The sequence below is a fragment of the Meleagris gallopavo genome, chromosome 15 (genome assembly GCF_905368555.1).
Source record: "Meleagris gallopavo chromosome 15, MGAL_WU_HG_1.1, whole genome shotgun sequence".
Taxonomy (NCBI): domain Eukaryota; kingdom Metazoa; phylum Chordata; class Aves; order Galliformes; family Phasianidae; genus Meleagris; species Meleagris gallopavo.
In genome coordinates this window covers 15,933,703-15,953,654 of record NC_139418.1, presented here as the reverse complement: position 1 = coordinate 15,953,654, position 19,952 = coordinate 15,933,703, and the positions used below count along the sequence as shown (strand labels likewise).

Sequence of the window (19,952 nt, the reverse complement as noted above, 5' to 3'; positions counted from 1 at the left end):
GCTGGCTGTGCAATCCTAAGCATCCTCAGCACTGCTCCTTACAAATCCGTGCCAACACCGCAGTGGGATGTTTGCTGGTTTCACACTGCATGCCATGCTCCAAAAGGCAACAAGAAATGCATTTGGAAAAGGTAATTCTTGCTTTGAGTAAAAGAAAAATTTAAATAGCTGTAATTACTGAATTTGTGTGTACAGTAATCACTTACATATAGCGTGTACTAGGCTCCTACTAAGGCAGAGGCAACAAATAATGTGTTATGTTGCAGTAAAGAGTAAAACAAAGACTTTTTGCATTTCAGCAACCCCAGATACACAACAATTTAGGGAGCTATGGCTGTAACAACTCTGAACTGAGTGGTTATCAAATTAACAAGAGCTGAACAAAAATATAAATCAACTCTTTCTGTAGCGTAATTAAAATAAAAACTGATTTACCGTGTACTGTAATGCAAAGAGAAATTAAATACGGACCATATTTTTTCTACATGACTCTCCAGTTTCTCCATAATTAAATGTTATTAAATAAATGAGGAAGTTTACGCCATTACTCAGGTATTGTTTTTACTATCACTTGTGACTCACACATCAGACCAGCGCTGCGAATTAAAAGAGATCCATCTCCCTTCCTGCCACGGTATCACCACACCCTGCTGAATTACCCCCTATTTTGAACTGCTCATCAGAAAGCCTGAGCACTGAGAGACGGGAGCAGGCTGAAAGGCAAGGGAAAGGGGAGAAACAGATTTACTCGATTTAGATAGAGGAGAGATTTCACTGCCAGCCGTCAATGTGTTGTTTCATGCTCTCGATGAACCTGCAGCTTTGTACTGGGAATGAGAAAGCCGAGAGGTTAATGGTGTGGAGAGCTCCTTTCCCTGCTTTCCAGGGCTGCTCTGGTTGCACTGAACAAGGAACAGGGGATGAAGTATCAATGCTAAGCAAATTGCAGTAACCTGAGCATTCCAAGAACCCACGCTCTCAGCTATGATGATTAAGACATTCCTATAAAAACAGAACATCATGCCAGCTTTGTTTTTCATGACAATAACGAGACAAAACTTGTTCCTTTCAAACTATCCGCTGTTAAATGAAGCCGTATTCAATACACAAGAAGGAGTAACTCAGGACTTACATTGATGTCTTCCAGGTCAAGGAAGTTGAGGATGATGCCGTTGCGCTTCCAGATGATGGGTGGCCGCAGCGCCCCGCGGATGCTGCACGTCAGGATGGTGCTGAGGCCCACTGTGATGGTGGTGATGCTGACCCGCTGCTCCTCGGGCAGGCTGAGCTGGACCACCTCTGCAAAGGAATAACACCGAATAGCACCAAGGTTCCCTTTCTTCTCCATTCCAGGAATAACTTTGAAGGATTTTAGCAAGGCGTTGGGTGTTTAAAAAATAAAAAATAAAAAAATCTCCAAGCAACAAAGCCAAGAGGGAAGCTTTCCCACTGAGAGGCCCGCTGCCATTATACTGCCTCAGCGAGACAGAAACTTGGCCTGGGGAATGAGCCTCTCCCCCCACCCCCCGAAGCCCCTCTGTCCTCATCCCACTGCATTTGGTCCCAAACAGGGACCAAAGAGATGGATGCTGCCTTGCCCCAGGCTGTGTGCTTTAAGAAAAGCAAAGTGCAGCATTGCTGACACTACAAAACACCACGTGGGCTCGTGTTATTCCCTTCCTTGCACGAGCTGGCAGAGCTACCCTATTCATCAGGCTCATTCTCATGTATCTGCAGTGTGACCCACACAAGATCTGTGTATCACTTGCAGTGTCTCCGCACTGGGAAGATTTAAATGCCTCATGCACTTTCTTCCGCTGACTTTCAGTGACTGCAAACACCATTTTTATCATTTCAAGTCAGAGCTTAAGATGTGATATCGTCTTAAGAGTTAACAGCTTTTGTGGTAAAATCCTCTTCACCTGGCCTCCACTACAGAAGCGTACTCAATAAAACCCAACACCTACTTCTTCAAGGAACATCTTCCATCTCTTCATACCCTCTACATGAAAAACTGCTTTTAAAACTCTCAAGTAGCAATTCCGGAAGATCTGTTCATTAAAATATTTGATGTCTTCCCCAACCTGGGCAGCCGACAGGATTCACTTTAGGGCTCTTTCTGATGATTGCGAGCCCCTCGTGTAGAACCCACTTGTGCAGCCGTACTGAGCAGCTCTGCATCCCTTCTCCACCCAAGTGAGAAGTCAATTCAGTGTGCCACAAACCATATTCACTACCGGAGGTCCGAGGCTGATTTAGGGCTGCAAAGATCAATACATTGCACGCCGTGTCTGCCAGCCATGAGCTGTTCTCCCACTTAATATTCTCAGCACTGCTTAGAAACACCATGAGTTAAAATAAACAGCTGTCAATCTATCAATCAAAAATTAGGAAAGTCTGACCAACATCATGCTATTACTTGGGGTGCAGTCACTCCCATAGAGTGGACACAAGAAGAGGCTGGCCATCAAACTTTCATGCCCCTGAAATCTTAAAGCCCAGATGGAGTGACAGAGGAGGAGCAGGAAGAGGAGAACATCACCACCCACCGTCAGGTTAGCAGCAAAGCCAGGAATGAACACCTCATTAAACACCACCTCATTAAGCCACACCTCATTAGGCATCACCCTTGGATATGTGCTGGAGGAGGAGATCTCATGCTGGGGCCAGTGTACGATGCAGTGCCCCAGCTCTGTGCCTTCACCCCCCGCCCAAAGCATGTAAACCCCATAGAGGTGCTGATAACAGTTACTTCCTGCATAAAAAAAAAGAGCTCCTTTTAAAATATTTTTTTATTAATAAAATATTTGGAGAACACTTGACAGGATAAAGAATCAATAATTACAATAACTCGTAGCACGGAGTAGAGCTAATGAGGACCATCTCTTCTTGAGGAGAAATGAAATAAAGGATCATTCATTTGTGAGAATTCTTTTTTCCTTCTTACAGCTGTTCTCCTTAATTCTATGTGCCATTTCTCACACTGCCCAGTCCCCAAGCTCCAGTGGTCCCTTAAGAAGACACCTGGGGCGGCTGCCACACATCAAGGAACTGAATCAGATCAAGATGGGACTTTTTAGGCTACAGCATGTATGTAATACAGATAGATCACTTAAATAAATCACATACCCCCCTCAAAAACTTCTATGGAATATATTTGAAGGCATCCTATCATGACCACATTGACTTTCAAGAGTCTTTCTATTAATAGAGGATTATGTTGTGTGGTTTTAGTCACAGCTTTCTTGGCATTGCTAGAAGAAAAAAAAAAAGCACTTACACAACCAGGTGCCTTGGGATGGAAACGGAGATGCCCTGTGAGGAGATGAAGGTTGTGCTCCTTGGTTTGAAAGCACAAGTCTTCTTAGAAAAATCAGAATCTTGTACTTAAGCTGCAGACCTCAAACACTCTGATGCTGGTTGTACAAATTACTCAAGTCACCATAATGATTTTGGGTGGAATCCTCTAGATTAAGTATTGAGCTCCTCATTTTATTTTTAAAAGTCTTTACGAGATAAAAGGATTTTTACCACACACATAAAAACCAAACAGAAATGAATGGGGAACATTCAAAGCATGCTCACTTGAAGAACACAGGCTGGAATGGAATCTGGTCCTAAAATGGGGCAATTTCAAGTTTATTGGGAAATTCTGCAGCACAGTAGCTCTGTATACATTCCATGGATTCTGCAACTACCACTCCTAGCTTATCCCATTTATCAAGCCGTGTCAAACCTTGTATTCTTCATTGATATTTCATCTGAAGCAAATTCTCAACCTACTGCAGCGAGAGGAAAAGTGGTTCTTGTAACCCATCTGCCACCAATAGGATCCCAACGCTTGTGACTCAACTTTGGGTAGATCAAGACAGGGGTACCACCTGGGTAACAGCTTTACAAAGGAACAGATGCAACCACGTTTGCCTACGGCATTTTGCCAAATTCCAAATTAAATCACAGTCACTAGGACTGGGCAGGAGGGCGGTTCAGGGAAATCCTGCTCCTCACAGCCCTTTTTTCTGCTGCTATCCCCATCCCAGAGGGGCTGTGACGCAGTGCAGATCATTGGGCCAACCACGCAGCTGTGCCGCCATTTAAATTTCTCGCAACACGTTTGAGATGGTGAAGGCTCACCAATTCCTTTTCTTGTTAAAAAATGCCAAGATACCGCCAAACGTTTCCCTACACCCCTCCTCCTCTCCAATTTTATTTCTTAAGGCTCTAAAGCAGGAGTTGTGCTGCACCTTTGCACGCTCTGCATACTAATGCACGCAGGTATTACTTGTTGTGCTGTTTTATCACGGAAATCTTTCCTCTGCTGTCATTTGCAGCCCGCCAAAGGCAATCATAATTTCACAATGAAGACATGTATAATTGAGGTCATTATAGGGAGCAACCTGGAATGAGCATCTATGGAGGAAAACTCATTGATTTAGCACGGCATAGAGATAATTTACATAGTAAATGTCGTTTCCCTGCGTGCCTTTACTCATGCTACACTATGCAGAAAAAGATTTCATGTTTTTTTTTTTTTTTTTTTAAAGTGCTTTGTATCATTAATTAGATCTTTTCACTTAAACCTAAAGAAAATATATTTTTAATATACATGGTTACCACCTTTAATCATTGTTACTTTTGTTCACGGGCATCTCATCCCGCTAAAACAGAATACGGAGCAAAGGACTTTATTGCTTAGAGTATGCTGAAGGGACAAGGAAATAATTTTTTAATCTTATAACTGGCTCTTGGATAGTACACAGTGTACCAAAACATAATGCTGCTGGAAGCAAGGGATGGGAGAACTCACTGTTACAGAAAGTCTCCTGCACAGATCCTCCCCTCCCAGTTAACTCACACAGACCTTTAGCTTGGGCAATGGAGCATGGGTAACACAGCCCCAAACATGCTTCCCCAGCAGTTGGTCAAGTTAGGACTGATTTAATGGGATGCAAACTTTTGCCTTCACTCAGTTCCCCAAATCCGGCAGCTGTGTTCAGTACTGAGGCAGTACGCCGGTTATTGCCTTATGGCCAATACTGCAGCACAAAGGTCAAGGGTGATATTAGCATTTGTTTCAACAGATAGAAGTCTTCTTTCTGATCACAGTTGCAGGTGAGGACCTAACTGATTCAAGAAAGCCAAAGCAATTAGTGGGTAAGAGGATAAAATAAGATATTCCTTTTTAAAAAAATTACTTTTTCTCCAATATTTTTGATGAAAAGCATTTGGCTTGGTATAGAGAAGATCAGTTTTGGAACCTCTTAAACCTGAGAGTATTGCAGCTAATGGATTTTAAAATGACTGTGCTGCAGGTGAGGTACAACTGACCATGAGATCTGGCCAGCCAAAGAATGACTCCAACAAGAGGTGATACTGTCTGGAATGGGATGTGGTCACTGCAAATGTTAAGGGCAGTTCACAGTGGGTCTGGATGTGTAAAATGCTGCCTAACACACTTGTAAATTACTCAGATTAGCATTATAGTATTTTCCAAACACCCTGTGATTTAGATTCTACCCTACTCCATGGAGCAAATGAGTGAATTAATAAAACCAACGCCACACAAATCACCCCGGGTCTGCGTGCTCATGCAAAGCTGTCACAGTGCTGCCTCCAGGACCAGCTCCAGAAGAAGTGTTGCCATGTTAACACAATTTGCTGGAGATTAAGGCTCGACAAGCCCATCCTCTCCAGCAATATTTACATCCCCTCACCTGTCTGCTGGCAGTGATGGATTACCCATCACCCAACCTGAGACGAAAACTCCATTTTCCAAACACCAACCTTGAATTATGGGAAAGCCAAGAATGTTTGCATTATTAATTAACCACATTAGAGCTGTTAATGGACTCGATGCAAGTTGTTCACCATTAATTAATCTGGAGAATTCCAACAGCTCCCACCTGGGTTCAGAGCAGGGGATGGGATCGGGCTTCTGGCCTCACAACCTGCAAAGAACATCACCAGCCCTCCATGGGATGCTCAGAGAGTTTGGCTTCCCAGGAAAAGAGCGACCACAACCCAGCCTTCCTCCGAGGCGTAGAGGTTTAACTAATGTGAATAACAAAATGATTTCTAATGCTAAGTAGAAATGCTCATACCTCAGCTGTATTTTGTAGCTATAATAATTCAAGTTCTTAATGTAATTTATAAATCCTCGGGACCTTGGGCATGCTACTTCAGGAAGTATCTTATTGTAAATTCTCCACTAAATTAGTAATGCTGTTTTCTAAGTCATAAAAAGGCATAATTATACTTCTAGCAGTATGAGAGAATTCAGCACTTCAAGCCCTCTTCTGTCATTACTCAGAAAGGCCATGGGTGAGGGCTCCTCAGACAGGTCCCAGCATGGCACGGGAAGCCTGCAGCCCATCTTGTTGCAGAATCTGGCATAAATACATGCAAAACATCAGTGATATCCAGCACTGTGCTGCAGGACAAGACCCTGTCTCACATTCCTGTCAAGAGTGGACACCCTTCTAACCTGTGTGAGTAGGAACCCAAGATCCAACATGATCAAGCAGATAATAAGGAAATACTGCAATGCCTTTTCCCACTTTTCAGCTCAGCTTTGCCACATGAAGTTGTATCAAGAGCGTTCACATTGCTAACAAGCTTGCTAAAACCATTTATATTGACTTTCAATCAAAAACAGCTTCTTGATGTACTGTATTCTAAAGATCAATTTCTTTTCTTTTTAAGAAAACAAGCAGTACACTTTCCGTTGTAAAATCCCATCCCTGCCCTCCTGTTATTAATCAGAGAACATTCACTTTGTGCAGAAAGGGATAATTCATTCATTCTTGAAAGTACATGAATAAATATAAGTTGCTCAGTGCTTAATTATCTAATCTCCTGAGGGTGATAAGTGATGGATTCATTATGTAAATAGGCACAAGTAGTCTATTTTAGAGAACAGCTTACATAAATGCATTTGTTTTTATTTTAAATTCCTATTTCCCACATATTGAGAGCAGTGTTGATATGATTAATTTTTGATAAAATATTCCCATGTTGTGTCAACAGTGTCCTGCCTACACCATAACAGCCATGCATTTTCCCAGTCAGTTTATTAATTTGAAAGGTAGAATTGCTAATGGCCCGATAGTCTCATCATTACTTCTGGTAATCGTGATCGTTGCAACACTTGACTCCAAAGATTTGTCTCTTTTCCTAAGAGTCAAGAGTGCCCTCCCAAGAACCGAAGGACACAAGTACCAAAGTTTTCCACTGAACTCACAGGAAAAAAAAAGAACACCGTGGTTTGGGACAATTGAGAAGCCTCACCTGCTCTCTGTAGTTCTGCACTTTACTACATCCAGTCGGAACTGAAAGAAACCATTAGTAGCAACTGCAGTTTCACCACCCCAAAAGCAATAGTTGCCTCGTGCAAAAGGCTTCTCATTACTGGGAGTATGGAGGTTTTTGCCATTCCATTATCAATTCCTTAGCTTCAAAATGGGAACTCTTTGGAATGGTTCTTCCAAAGGAATGGAACTTTCAAGAGAAGTCACTATCTATATTTAAAATGTGGTATTTGAGTTTCAGAGGACCAAAAAATATGAAACTACTGAGCTTTTTTTTTTTTTTTGAACTTCAATAAGCTACAGTAGCTGAACTGATTTATACCTGATTTAAGGCAGAAAAGGATAGCTTCTGGTATGGGACATGGCATGCCAAGTTTCTCCCAGAAGTGAATTTTTATGGCTGCACTATAAACCCCTAGGGTTTATCATGGAAATGCTGTCAGATCATTAAGTACAGCATGACTTGTGGGAACCACTGTAATGTGTACGTAAATTACTTAGCAAATAGAGCAGAGTCAGGCTGCAGGGTGCGTGGGGTCCAGGAAGCATTCCCATGCAATGTAACAGCACCGAGACCCCTGAAATGGCTGCATTGAATGGCTGCAATCTTATCTTCCCCACCCATTTCACTTCAGGGTCTGGGCCAGCAATATGCAATAAATGTGATAAACTGAAAAATGCATGAAACAGGAAACAAGGAGCCGAGAAAAAGGGCTCACACTGCTTTTAAAGCCTAGATTAAGGGTTTCTTTAAAAAAAGAAAAAAAAAACAACAGAAACCCCGAGCATTTCAAATGGCATCTATTTATTTCCTTCATACTCTCTCATATTATTGCGTTCATAAACCACCACGTCAATGATACCACACTCTCAAGTTGTAAATAAGCATTCATAATAGTATTCACAGAGCTTTCACTACTCTTTGTATGGATGACTGCAAACTTAGTTGTGGTAATTACATGGATCTGGCATCTTTCCTGACTGTGGCCACACTCAGGACACTTAAAAAAAAAAAAAAAAAAAAAACACAAGGACTCAGCTTTTCCAGGCTCACACCATCCAACTGGAGCTATTCTACCCTTCTCCTTCACCTTCCAGCCATTGCTCACTTGGGTTTTGCTTCATTCAAGTCACAGTTCAGCCTCTCCCCAGGGCTTTTTTGGTGCTTTCCATACCAACAGCAACCTTGCTCTCAAGCCAGCAGTATAAAACCAGAGCACATTTCACTTGAAAATTGTGGTTATGTAACTGGAGGAAAAACAAAGGCATATGCAACTATTTCTGTCACGTGCTCCGGGCTCACACCGCTGTATGGAAATGCCTCCTCCAGGCTGCAGAGTGGGATGGCTGATGGCAGGACCTGGCTGCCCCAGGCTGAGCTCAGCATACCCAGAGGAACTGTTTCTCCATGTGCTGCTGTCCTGCCTTGGAAGGGCAGGCATCAGCCCAATCTGATGTATGCTGCAGCAACACGCAGCTCTGGAAATGAAGAAATGGCACAGATTTGCCTGGGAGAACTGCACCGTACTTAGACTTACAGAATCACAGCACGGTTGGGTTGGAAGGGACCTCACAGCCCTCCCATGTACTCCTGCTGCAGGCTGGCTGCCCTGCATCAAATCAGGCTGCCCAGGGCCCAGCCGTGGCCTTGGGCACCTCCAGGGATGGGGCAAAGCCATCCACCTTCTGCCAAGGCTAAGGCACAGTGAGGCTGTGCTGCAGCAGCCCCCCCGATAGCATCTCCTGTTTTAAAAACATCCGTTGATAAGAACTTCTGGATCAGCACTCTCATGCACGCCCTTCCATCTTGCAAACACAAAGGGTAGGTGAAAGTCAGAAATGTAAAGACGGCACAGAATTAATTTGGCAAGAAGCAGATAATTAAAAATAACATTTCCTTCTGGTGAGGTAGGTGAATGGAACCGAAGCACAGCGAGCAGCCCCTGGAGAAGAATCCCCTGCTTCATGCTCTCAGCACATCTTTTGTCCCAGTTAAACCTTTCCCAGCCCAATCCCCTGCAGTTCAGAAGCTTTTCAGAACCTGCAGAAGGGGCCGGGCCATGCCCAGCGCTGGTACCAGGCCCAGCAGGCAGTGCGGATCTGCTGCACAATATTGAAGCAGCATTTGAAAGCCTGGCATTTCCGTGAGTTTTTATCTCTGCAGGGAATTGCAAGATGGACAACAAAGGGCTGGGAAGCAGCTCTGCAGAGAGGGTCGGAGTTGGGGATGCCTCAGTTTCCCGGCAGAAAAGCCTGAGGAAGAACCAACCCATCTGGAAAGGTTTCTCAGCATGCGAGGCAACAGGGGCTGTGCAAATAGCCACAGGCGTGTCATGTCTGTGGATTTCTCATTAAAATCCCTCAGAGGTTCACAGATAAAATCCACATATAAAACTGAAATTTAATTATACAAAAGTACTTTGAAGCAGAGATTTGCAGTGACTGCTGCAACTTAAATTCCAGTAATACAAGAATGATAAATGCTGCATCGCTGGAAGTAACAGGGAAAACAAATCATCTGCGCTATCATACAAAAAGGCATTTTGAAAAGCAAGATATGGCAGCAAAGCCCAGTGCAGCCAGTACTCCTTGTGTACCAAGCAACAACATCAGCTTCTTGAACCTCTGCAATCTTCAGAGCAAAATGATTTATAGGAGCAGTCCTTTCTTACAGATGCTATGACACATAACCCCAGACACCAGCAGGGCCAGGCAGTAGGGCAGCAGCTGTGGGACACGGGCAGCACAGGGCTGCAGCCCCTTCTCCATCCTGCAGCACAGAGCAGACCCCTTGTTTACAAAGCAGCTGTGCAATATTTTCATTCTCTTATCTTACATCCTCGACTTTATTTTCAACTACTCACATTTGGCTCCGACAGCAGAAATGGTACATTTCTTCATGTTTATTCCCTAACATCCTTTGCTGTTAAATCCCCTTCAGAATCACCTTTGACACTTGCCCTCAGGGGCTGTGCAGCCTCACAGCAGGATCGCAGCACCAACATCTCTCAGCCCTCCAGCCACGGCCCTCCTGAGCCCCAACTGCTCCAGCTCCCACCATCCCAGTCCTCCTGCTAGTACCCGGTTTCCTTCACCCCATCCCAGTCTCCTCTCCTCACTGCTTCATTCCTTGAGGCTCAGATGAACACAGACTGCCCCTCCCTCCCATCCCCACCTCACCATGCCAACTGGATGCAAACACAGCTTCAGCCACCTGTTCCAACCCAACAGTATGTAAATAATGGGCATATTTAATAGGATCATAGAATGATTGGACTGGAAGGAACCTTACATTCCATCCAGTCCCAAGCCCTCCGTGGGCAGAGATGCTACCAACATCAGGCTGCCCAGGATCTCAGCTATTTCTATTGCTCCTTCCAAATAACCCAAGAATCCGTAGAGTTGGCAGGGACCTTTAAAGGTCGTCTAGTCCAACTCCCTTCAATGAACAGAGACCTCCACAGCTCGATCAGGTTGCCCAGGGCTTGATCCAGCCTTGCCTTGAAAGTCTCCAGTGATGAGGTGTCAAATTATTCCCTTCTTGGATCCTACCAGCTGCATCTCATCAGCTCTGTGCTACCAACCAGGTCCTCCCTCTGCAGGTGGGACCACAGCACTGACACTCCTCTGTTTGGTAACTGGTGCTGAATACTGACTCTTCAGACCACGTGCAATAGGTACATGCCTTACTGACATTTAACAATCACAAACTGGAATTAGCTCAATAAACAACATCTGAGGAGCACGCATTGCTTTATGTGCAATGAATTACTCCTGGTTAAGTCTGTAATGTAAATACAAATACAGTCTTTAAATAAATATTTAATTTACAGCAGCCCAGAAGAAACTGAGTGGACCAAATGAAAGCTTGTTTAATGCTAAATTATTTGCTAGCAAAGCGACCATATGCTGAGTGCCACAAACAACAACATTCATCACATCAAGAGTCTGGGGATATTTTCTTTTAAGATCTTTGGCACAGCACTCATCACAAATATTACCAAGCAGATGCTCTGTTTTTCCAAGAAACAATTCACTCCTAACTACAAACACTTGGAGGGTGCATTGCCCCTCAAAGAGGCAGTGAGAACATGCTGGGCTCAGCCAGGGAGGGACATGGTGGGAAAGGGAAGGCTGGGTGGGACTCATCTCTCCTAACACACCTGACTAACTCCTGACTTGAACTACCAGTGCAGATCTATCAGGTGACTTGGGATGGTTTGTTTGTACCTGTCTGGTCTGTCTGGTCAGGGCTCATCGTAGTGCTCAAATTGCAACCCCACATGCTGGCATTTACAAAACATCTTTTCCATTACATTGTGCACACAGGCACACACAGACCTTGACCCCCAGCCAAAGCGCTGCTATATTAGATCCTTAAAGTAACCTTAGGAAAGCTCTTACAAGGAATGAGATCTCAGGCTGGGAGTGAGGCAGAACCATCTCAGGAGTAGTTAAAGCAGCATCCCTTCCTCAGAGCTGGCTTTTACCTGAGCAGCCCTCCTTGCCTGCTGCAGCAGAGCTTCTCTCCCCTCTATTTTATGCAACTGTGCAGAGCCACAGAAACAGCATATGGAATGCATTCATTTCCTCACCAAAGGTCAGATACAAATTAGTGCACCATAAAAAGCCACTATCTCAAGCACTGCTGCCTCGTTTGCTTTTCCTGGTATCTTATCTAAATAACAGCTCTGAGATAGGAAAACTTCAGAACACAGCATTAAGTGTAGCTACTGCTCACGAGGATAAAGCAAAAGTTAAAGATTTCCAACATAAAACCTATAGCCAATCTGAGTACTAACAAGATCAGTGCCTGGTTTGTGTTTTGCCAGTAAGTATAACCCATTGTGTAAATTACTGCTTTGATAATGGAATGATTTTCACAAATGTAACATGACATTCAGCCACTAGGATATAACACATACCTGCAGGGCATTTGGTGAACAGCGTTCTGCTGCACTTTAATTGATGTACAGTCCTTTGTGGCTTGTATCCCTTCAAAGCCATTTCACATCTGACAGCAGACACCATGCCTGACAAGGTCTGGTGAGATACAGCACGCCAAAAAGGCCCAACCATGACCAAGGATTCTTGGTGCAAAGCTTTGTTCAAACACATACAGAAAACAACTCAAAGACTGAGTTTTTCTAGTAGTAGTTATTAATTTTAAGTGGAAGGGATTCAATAATAATTATTTAAATTATGCAATTGGAACCAAGTGACAGGAACGGTCCTTCACTTGTCTTATAGTGATGTTTCACCTTTTACCAAACCTCCAGTTTCTCTACCCTTCCCTTCACTACATCTTCATTGAGCAACGCAGCCAAACACCCTCTCTGTTCCACCAGTGCTGATTAGCTCCTGTGCTACAAAAAGGGCATCACCAAATGAAAAATAAAATAAAATCAAAGGATCATTTGCATTGGAAGGAACCTTGAATATCATCCAGTCCAACACCCCGCCATGGGCACGGACATCTTTCATGAGATTGGGTTGCTCAAAATGCCTCCAACTGGAGCAAAAGTCAGAGATATTGCTCCTTTAGTCCAGGTCCACATTAGATGAAGCAGGGCTACAGTTCCTCACCCCTTTTCACTGAGCCACTGAGTGCATGTGACCTCAAAGCACAGCAGCATGGTCCCAAGCACCAAGGGCTGCCTTGCACAGGAATCTCTGCTCTTGGCCCCAGATTAAAACACTGCTATCCCCATAATTTTACACCCCCACCCACAAAACCATGATGATTTTGTTGTACTTTATGCACTTCAAATCATTAACACTCAACATAAATCAAGAACAATGCTCATAGAAGAATCGTCAAGGATGAATTGCTGAAGTCAGGGACATATTGTGAAAAAAGACTCTTAATGATTCAGAGTAACGTATGTCAGATGTTTGAGCAAACAAAGCATTCATAAACTACTGCAGAACTGCTCCTTCCGAACTGAATGCAGCCTTTATTCCCGTGCTACAGATAACAGTGATTGAAGGAAGGAGAAGGGCCAAGGACACCAAACCAGGTAAATCACTGTTCCCCAATATGTCAAGCAAGGCAGCATAGAAATATCATCTCTAATACATTCTACTGACTACTACTCTGTGGAAAATTGCTTAAACTATTTTTCTAGATTTTTCACTTAGCAATAGCTGAAGGTATGAAGTATTCATCCAAATGTAGGACACACGTTTAGAGAAAATGCATGCTTATCTACCAAGGTCAGAAGGCAGAACTCTGGAGCCCTGCTCACACACAGTGCAAGGGCTCTGCCCAGCAGCACCGTATGCCCTTGTCCTTGTGTGTCCCCGAGCACTGCCCCGGGAGGCTCTTGGCTGCAGCCTCTGCCAGAGCACCGGGGGAAATCACATGTGGGATGGTCTCAGAACAGTCCTGAGAAGACTTTATGTCTGAAGCTCCAGGAGGACTACATTACTGAGGGTAAGTTTGCTGCAGCTTGCAGTGGGAGATCCACATCTGCATTTGTTTTTTTGGGGCACGAAATGCAGCAAATGCCCAGGAACTCAAGAGGGTACTACAGGACTGAAGAGGATGCAGTGGTTTACATGGGGTGACTAATATAGAATGGGAGACATTGGCATTTGTCCAGATGTCAAGGTTGACAACAACTCTTCTGCTGCAAAGCGTTATGGGTGAATCTTAAATGACTACAGATGGTCAGGTGTTGATTTTGTATGTCCTTTGAAAGACAGTACTGTCAGCAAAACAGTGCCTTCTAACCAAATTTTGAAGTTCAATCCTGTCAGCAGGAAGCACTGGCTCTTTAACTGACTCATCAAAACAATGGTCTCTCAGTTTCCTCTGGTGACATTCCATTCAAGTACTGCTCTGTTGCTGGTTCTCCAGGACAAGAATATCTGCACAATTCATAATTTATTTTTTTTTTCCCCTCCCAGCAATATTCCTTTATGGAAAGAACGTAAAACCCCTTGCTTTACAGATGGTGAGCTGAAGCAGAGACAGACGTTATTTAGCTGCAGTTACACAGTGTATCTGAACCAGAACCAGACACATGCCTTATTTCCCAAGGTTACTCTTGCAGCCTCTCTGAGATTACTTTATAATCCCATTATGGGTGGAATTGCTACGTACACACAGCTGCCTTCTTGGAGAGCTCTTAAAACGTGAGCAGGGTCTGAGCTATCAGTGACTGCTATGTTCTGCTTTGACCTTGGCTTATGCTAAAGTTTGCAGAAGGGCAGAGAAGGGACAGTTACAACACACCTGAAAAAACAGACTCAGAAGCAACTGGGGGCTGGAGTAAAATACACAACCACTGAACTAACAGCCTGGCACCAGAAGAAACATCATCACAAGACTTTCTGCATTCTCCTGCTATTATACTGCACTATAAGTCATCTGAATCTGCATTGCTGCAGTTTTTTGGTCCTTGCTTGGCCTTTCCACGTGCTACAAAGCCCTATGCAGCCACATGTTCCAGAGCAGCGTGCTGCCCCATGGCAATGGTGCTGTAACACTATACTACAATGGAAAGCAGAACAATAGCAGCAGGGTGGCAAAGTCCTGGGCTGCAGCAAGTGTGGATAAGCCCAAGCGCAACAGCCATGGACACAGAAACAAAAGAAAGAAGCTGCTTACCTTTGGAAGACCTCAGATAGGCAGGAACCTCCAGCGAGATACCCTCACCTCCACTGCCAACCCTTAAATGAGGCCTGGACCAGGGGTGGATCCTGGCTCCAGCCCTTCAGGTCACTCAGCTGCATTGCATGCACCTGAGCTCCCCTTGTTGGCCCTGCCTTCCCAGCGGGTGCTCCATCACTGTGACTTAACATTTTCACTACAGATGCCTATGAGAAAAGGGCAACAATTCACCCCCTCACTTTGCTGGCACCTTTCTGGCCTCTTTTCCATTTCACAAAAACTTCTCCTTATTCCTCAGTTGTGATGGAGAAGATAGCAGTGAGTTGCAGGCAGGATGCTCCCAGCTCCGCTCCTCCTGAGTCTCATCAGCCCAACACTGCTGTCACATCTATCAGTGGAGATGTATGCAAACAGAAAACACAATGGACTAACTCATTTATTTCCACTTGTTATTGATGACCTTTCATGACTTTCATAACTCCACTTCGCTCCACCACTCATGAGTTATGAGGTCATCCGTAACTCAGGGAAATAAATGAAGTTTCTCATCAGTCTATTGTATATCCCATTTATTACCTTTTTATTACCAACCTTTAAAGTTTTATCCCCTAGTATCTTGTTTTACAGTAGCATAACATTAAGATGCAGGGATGTATATGAATCAGGCCAAAGCGGTTCCCTTCAGTTGCAGGAGGAGTTATGCTGATCCACAGACACAAGCACCATCATTTTTTATGACCCATCAGACCCTATCCAAGATCCCCTCAACCAAACTGTGCCCGTGCTGAGGATCATCTGCTCGTACTAACTGAGGAACAATGCTTTCTTCTGACTAATTTCTGCTAAGGTCATCTGTAGAACCAGGTTTGCCATAGAAATGACACAACATGTCACACAAATCATTGCCTTGAAGTTCTGGAGCAGGTTTTTGAAGGTTAGCTGCAAGAAGATAGCATGGCTGCACAGCACTGCATACAACAGATTCAATGACGATCCTTTAAAAAGCTTCAGCTGCAGCACCGCTGTGCAAACGCACAGAACGCTTTTGTCTTTGGCCTGTCAGTAAAATGCCAGGAGAATAAATCAGATGGTACAGTTGTCCTCAAGGTAATATTCAGATTTTGCTTCATGCAACAGAAAACCACAAAGAACAGGAGGCTTCCCCCCAGGTTCAGAAGCAAAGCAAACCATGAGGACAGCTAGAACTATCTTCCAGAAGTTCTGCATGACACGAGAAACTGCAACTGCAGAAATGAGCTGTTGATCAGTGCTGATAAATATGAAATAATTATCCTACATGCAGAGAATCTACAGAGGGAACAGCTGCTAATTGCTGCAGCCATGTACAACACCTAATGGGACGTCAGCATTGATTTATTAATTTATTCACGTTGACCAGAAACCTTTCAGACCATCATTTTCAGCAAGAGCATCAAACCAAAGCTATTATGGTTTGAGGAAACAAACAAAAACATTGTGCCTTCTCTTCTTGCTCACTGTACCCAGGTGGCTTTGGTAAGGAGCAAAGTGTCACTGCCCCATGAGACCAATGCTGCAGCCTCAGAACTGGCCTGAGACTGAGGACAGGGCGCATTTAACAGCTCAGTCACATGGGAGGACAGAACCAGCATTACCCATGGAAGCTTTCAAGATGTTAAAGGATTGGAGACCGGATAATACTGATATATTGCAGCACTCAGGAAGAGTGGAGAGCACTATAATAAGGAAATACGAGCAGAATGGAGAACTCAGAATAACTTCATAAAATAAAACAAGCAGATCTTCCAAAATAATTTTTTTCTGGCAATTAAGTGAAGTCAAGAATGTGGAGGGAGCACTGGCTGGTTTCTGAAGGGAAAGCTAGAAAATGAAGTGAAATAACAAGGAAATTATTTTCTCCATAGGGATCCGAGCTAAATTCCATAGTTTATGGCACCATTTCCATTGATGTTGCCCTAACAATACAAAGGTCACTGCATACATCTCTGAAGCAAGGCAGGGGACTGGTGAGTCCAGGCACATGAAATACATTCAGAATTTTAAACTGGAGGATTTTGTGCTAAACAAACCACTGCTGCACATCCATATCCAGGTTATGTCTTACCAACTCATCTGTTTATAATAAATGATAATAATTTCACTCGTGATGCATCTCAAAGAATGCTGTGTGTTATCTGCTAAGGCTTCACACCATTTGTTGAACAGATTAGATAAACTAAGGCAAATGTAGCACTCCTGCCAACTCTGACCCAAGGCTGGCAGCTCATCCTAGGAAAAGGACAGCAGAACTCAGCTCTTCTCCCTGTTAGGATGCTCAACACCCTGTAGAATCAGGTCTGTTTTATTTGCAGTGGGAAATACCTTTATTCAGTATCCTTTCTTTCCATAATTCCTCCTGATTTTGTGAACCTTCTTTGCAGAACTGTCCTGAGCCCAGGAAGAAGCTGGGTCTATAGCAGCTGAGCTGCAGAGCACACAGCCTGCAGAAGGTGGTGTTGGCAGCAGAGCAGAAGCCTTTTACAATCCTTTACAGGTGAATAGGGAAAACTCTGTAATGTTCACCATCATTATTGAGTATAGTTATTAGCTTCGAACGCTTCCTAAAACAAGCCTGTCATTAAGACAAACTTCTTGTTAATGGCAGGAATCTCCCAGCAGAAGCATTAAAAAAATCTGCAGTGCCCTGCATCATTAGCTGCCTCAGAAAGCTTCTCTGCTATTCCAGCCCCACGTCACAGTGCCAGGGCCAAGTTCTGCTCCACGCTGTGCCACTTGCACCCTGCAGCCTTTCCCACGTGCTTCCTGCTCTCTGTAAGGCCTGTCATGGCTCTGCCACGTGCTGGTCCCTTCTTCTGCACTGCAAAGAGAATGGTAATGGTGCCCTGGAGGCTCTGTTCCCATGTCTCAGACTGTCCTGCTTTCATATAATGTTATTTATAACAAACCAAAATGGCACAATCCAACCGAAGAGAGCAGCTGGCTCCTGATAGTGATGTGTGGAATCAAACTCTATAACCACAGAGCCGTCTTAAAGCAGGTATGTTTACCTCCTCACTTCAATAGATGCGATCTACACATCCGGACCTTGGAACTGGAGAGTCCCGCTGCCATTAATAGAGAGCTCTGTCTTAAAGAACAGAGAGAAGATCAGGATGCCCGTCTGCACCTGGTTAGTGAATGCAGTGAAAGCCAAAAGTAATCAAGCATGAAGTTAATAAGAAGTCCTGGATGGGGTGGGATGTAGAACGGGTATCTCGGGAGGGCTGGGTGCCCACTGTCATGCACTTGCATCACCTTTCTGTAAATAAAAGCCACGTTTCCCATTACAAAATGCAATAAAAGCAGGTAAATATTTTATGAGCCTGAGGGAACCTGACAGTTTTTTCCCTCCTTAGTAGGGCAAAGGCAGCATTAGCTCTCTGTTTCAGTACAAAAGAAGTTAATATTTTCAGTATTATGCACTATCCATAAATCCAATTTCATACCAAGTGTCTCCCAGCACCACGTGTACTGTGGGAACAGTCAATTTTAGGGATAGACTACAAGGACTTGTTTAAATATTTAATATTTCATGTTTGTGACTCCTGATTCCTGTCTTCCAAGTTCTGATTTTTCACATTACCTTGGCAATAAAAATTGTAATCATGACAGAGGTGTCTCTGAGACTCTGCACTGTTAATAACACCTGACGCCAGCAAAAACCATCCTGCACTTGAACTGACCTTGGCAAAGGGACTTCTATTGACATAACTGAGTTTCCACGGTTCTGCTCAAAACAATAGAAATACATCTTCTGTAATGCAATTTCAGAACTAGCTACTGGGCTGAGGGCAGTTTTGATTTTATTGATATTAGTTTAGTGAACACCGCATATTGTAAAACTGATAGAGTGGGAAAATGACTTCAGTAGATATCAAATTTGATGGAGCTGGTAGCTGACTGCCAACCTAAGTATGGCAACTATCACCTAAAGAGGTACTCAGTATTTCACTGGGGATATTTTAATGTTTCATATTCAGAATAACCTCAAACAGTGGCCCTGAAAACAATAAAACATGCTTGTGTAAAACTGCCATTTATGTGCAGTTACACTTCATTATCCCTATAATCTAACATGGTGGCTCAAAGAAGAGAACATGAACATTTTCTGAGTGATTTAGCAGGATGCTTTAATGATGTATTGAAAATGAACATTGACCCTATGTAATAGGTGCTAAACTGACACTCTTAAAGCACTCCATCCGTTTCACTCACACTGACTATCCTTCCTAAATCATCAGCGTGTCACTTTTATGATGCAGATCCATCCATTGAAGCTATGGGACTGTGAAATGTCATAAAAGATGCAATAAGAAAAAAAATAAAATTAAGTTGCAGGTGGCAAGTATTAGCATTTCAAAAATGTTCTGTTGCATTACACTATTATTCCACTTTTGTCAAGGGGCAACAAGATTCAATTCTCACTTTAAAGAGTCTGTGCTGTTGAATGCATTAGCTCAGCGTGCGAGGGACGCCGGTGCCAGCTGAAGGGCATTCCACAGCATTGGCAAAATGTATTTAGGACTAAATTTGATAGGACACAAGGGTCAGCCTCCTCCTCAGATGACAAAGCCATGATTGCTTCTTTTCTTCTCTGCTGCGTTCCGTGGCTCCCAGGCTCTCTGCAAATTATAGCGTTGAAAGTTTGTGCCCACCAGAGAGGCTGAAATCCAACTGACAGTGGCAAGGGAGTTAATTGGAACCCTGAAAGGTCGGGGGCTGCTTCTCCACTTGGCAGGGTTTGTCCGAGCGTTCACGCAATGAGGACGGAGGGCACTTGGTTATGGAGAACAGCACAACAGCCCTTCCCTTCAGCTGAGTTCTAACCCTTGAGCTTTAAGCGGAATGGAGATTATAAACTGAGTTAAATCCCCTGAAATCACCACGAGGCAGAGAGACACTTCCCATGCACGATGTCAAGGACTTTTAGTACTCTTTATGGACCTACGTGAGGCTCTGAGTGGGGCTATAATTAAAAAGAGTAATAA

General features: G+C 43.8%; 1 protein-coding gene across 7 annotated transcripts in view; it reads right to left on the bottom strand.

Moving 5' to 3' along the window:
• Positions 1–19,952, bottom strand: part of FSTL4 (follistatin like 4) — a 187,198-nt gene that overhangs the window by 35,649 nt on the left and 131,597 nt on the right. For all 7 annotated transcript variants that reach the window (XM_085236443.1, XM_085236441.1, XM_085236442.1 and 4 more), the window contains one exon: positions 1,133–1,299. In XM_085236443.1, the coding sequence (XP_085092569.1) occupies positions 1,133–1,299 (167 nt within the window). The remainder of the gene's footprint in view (positions 1–1,132; positions 1,300–19,952) is intronic.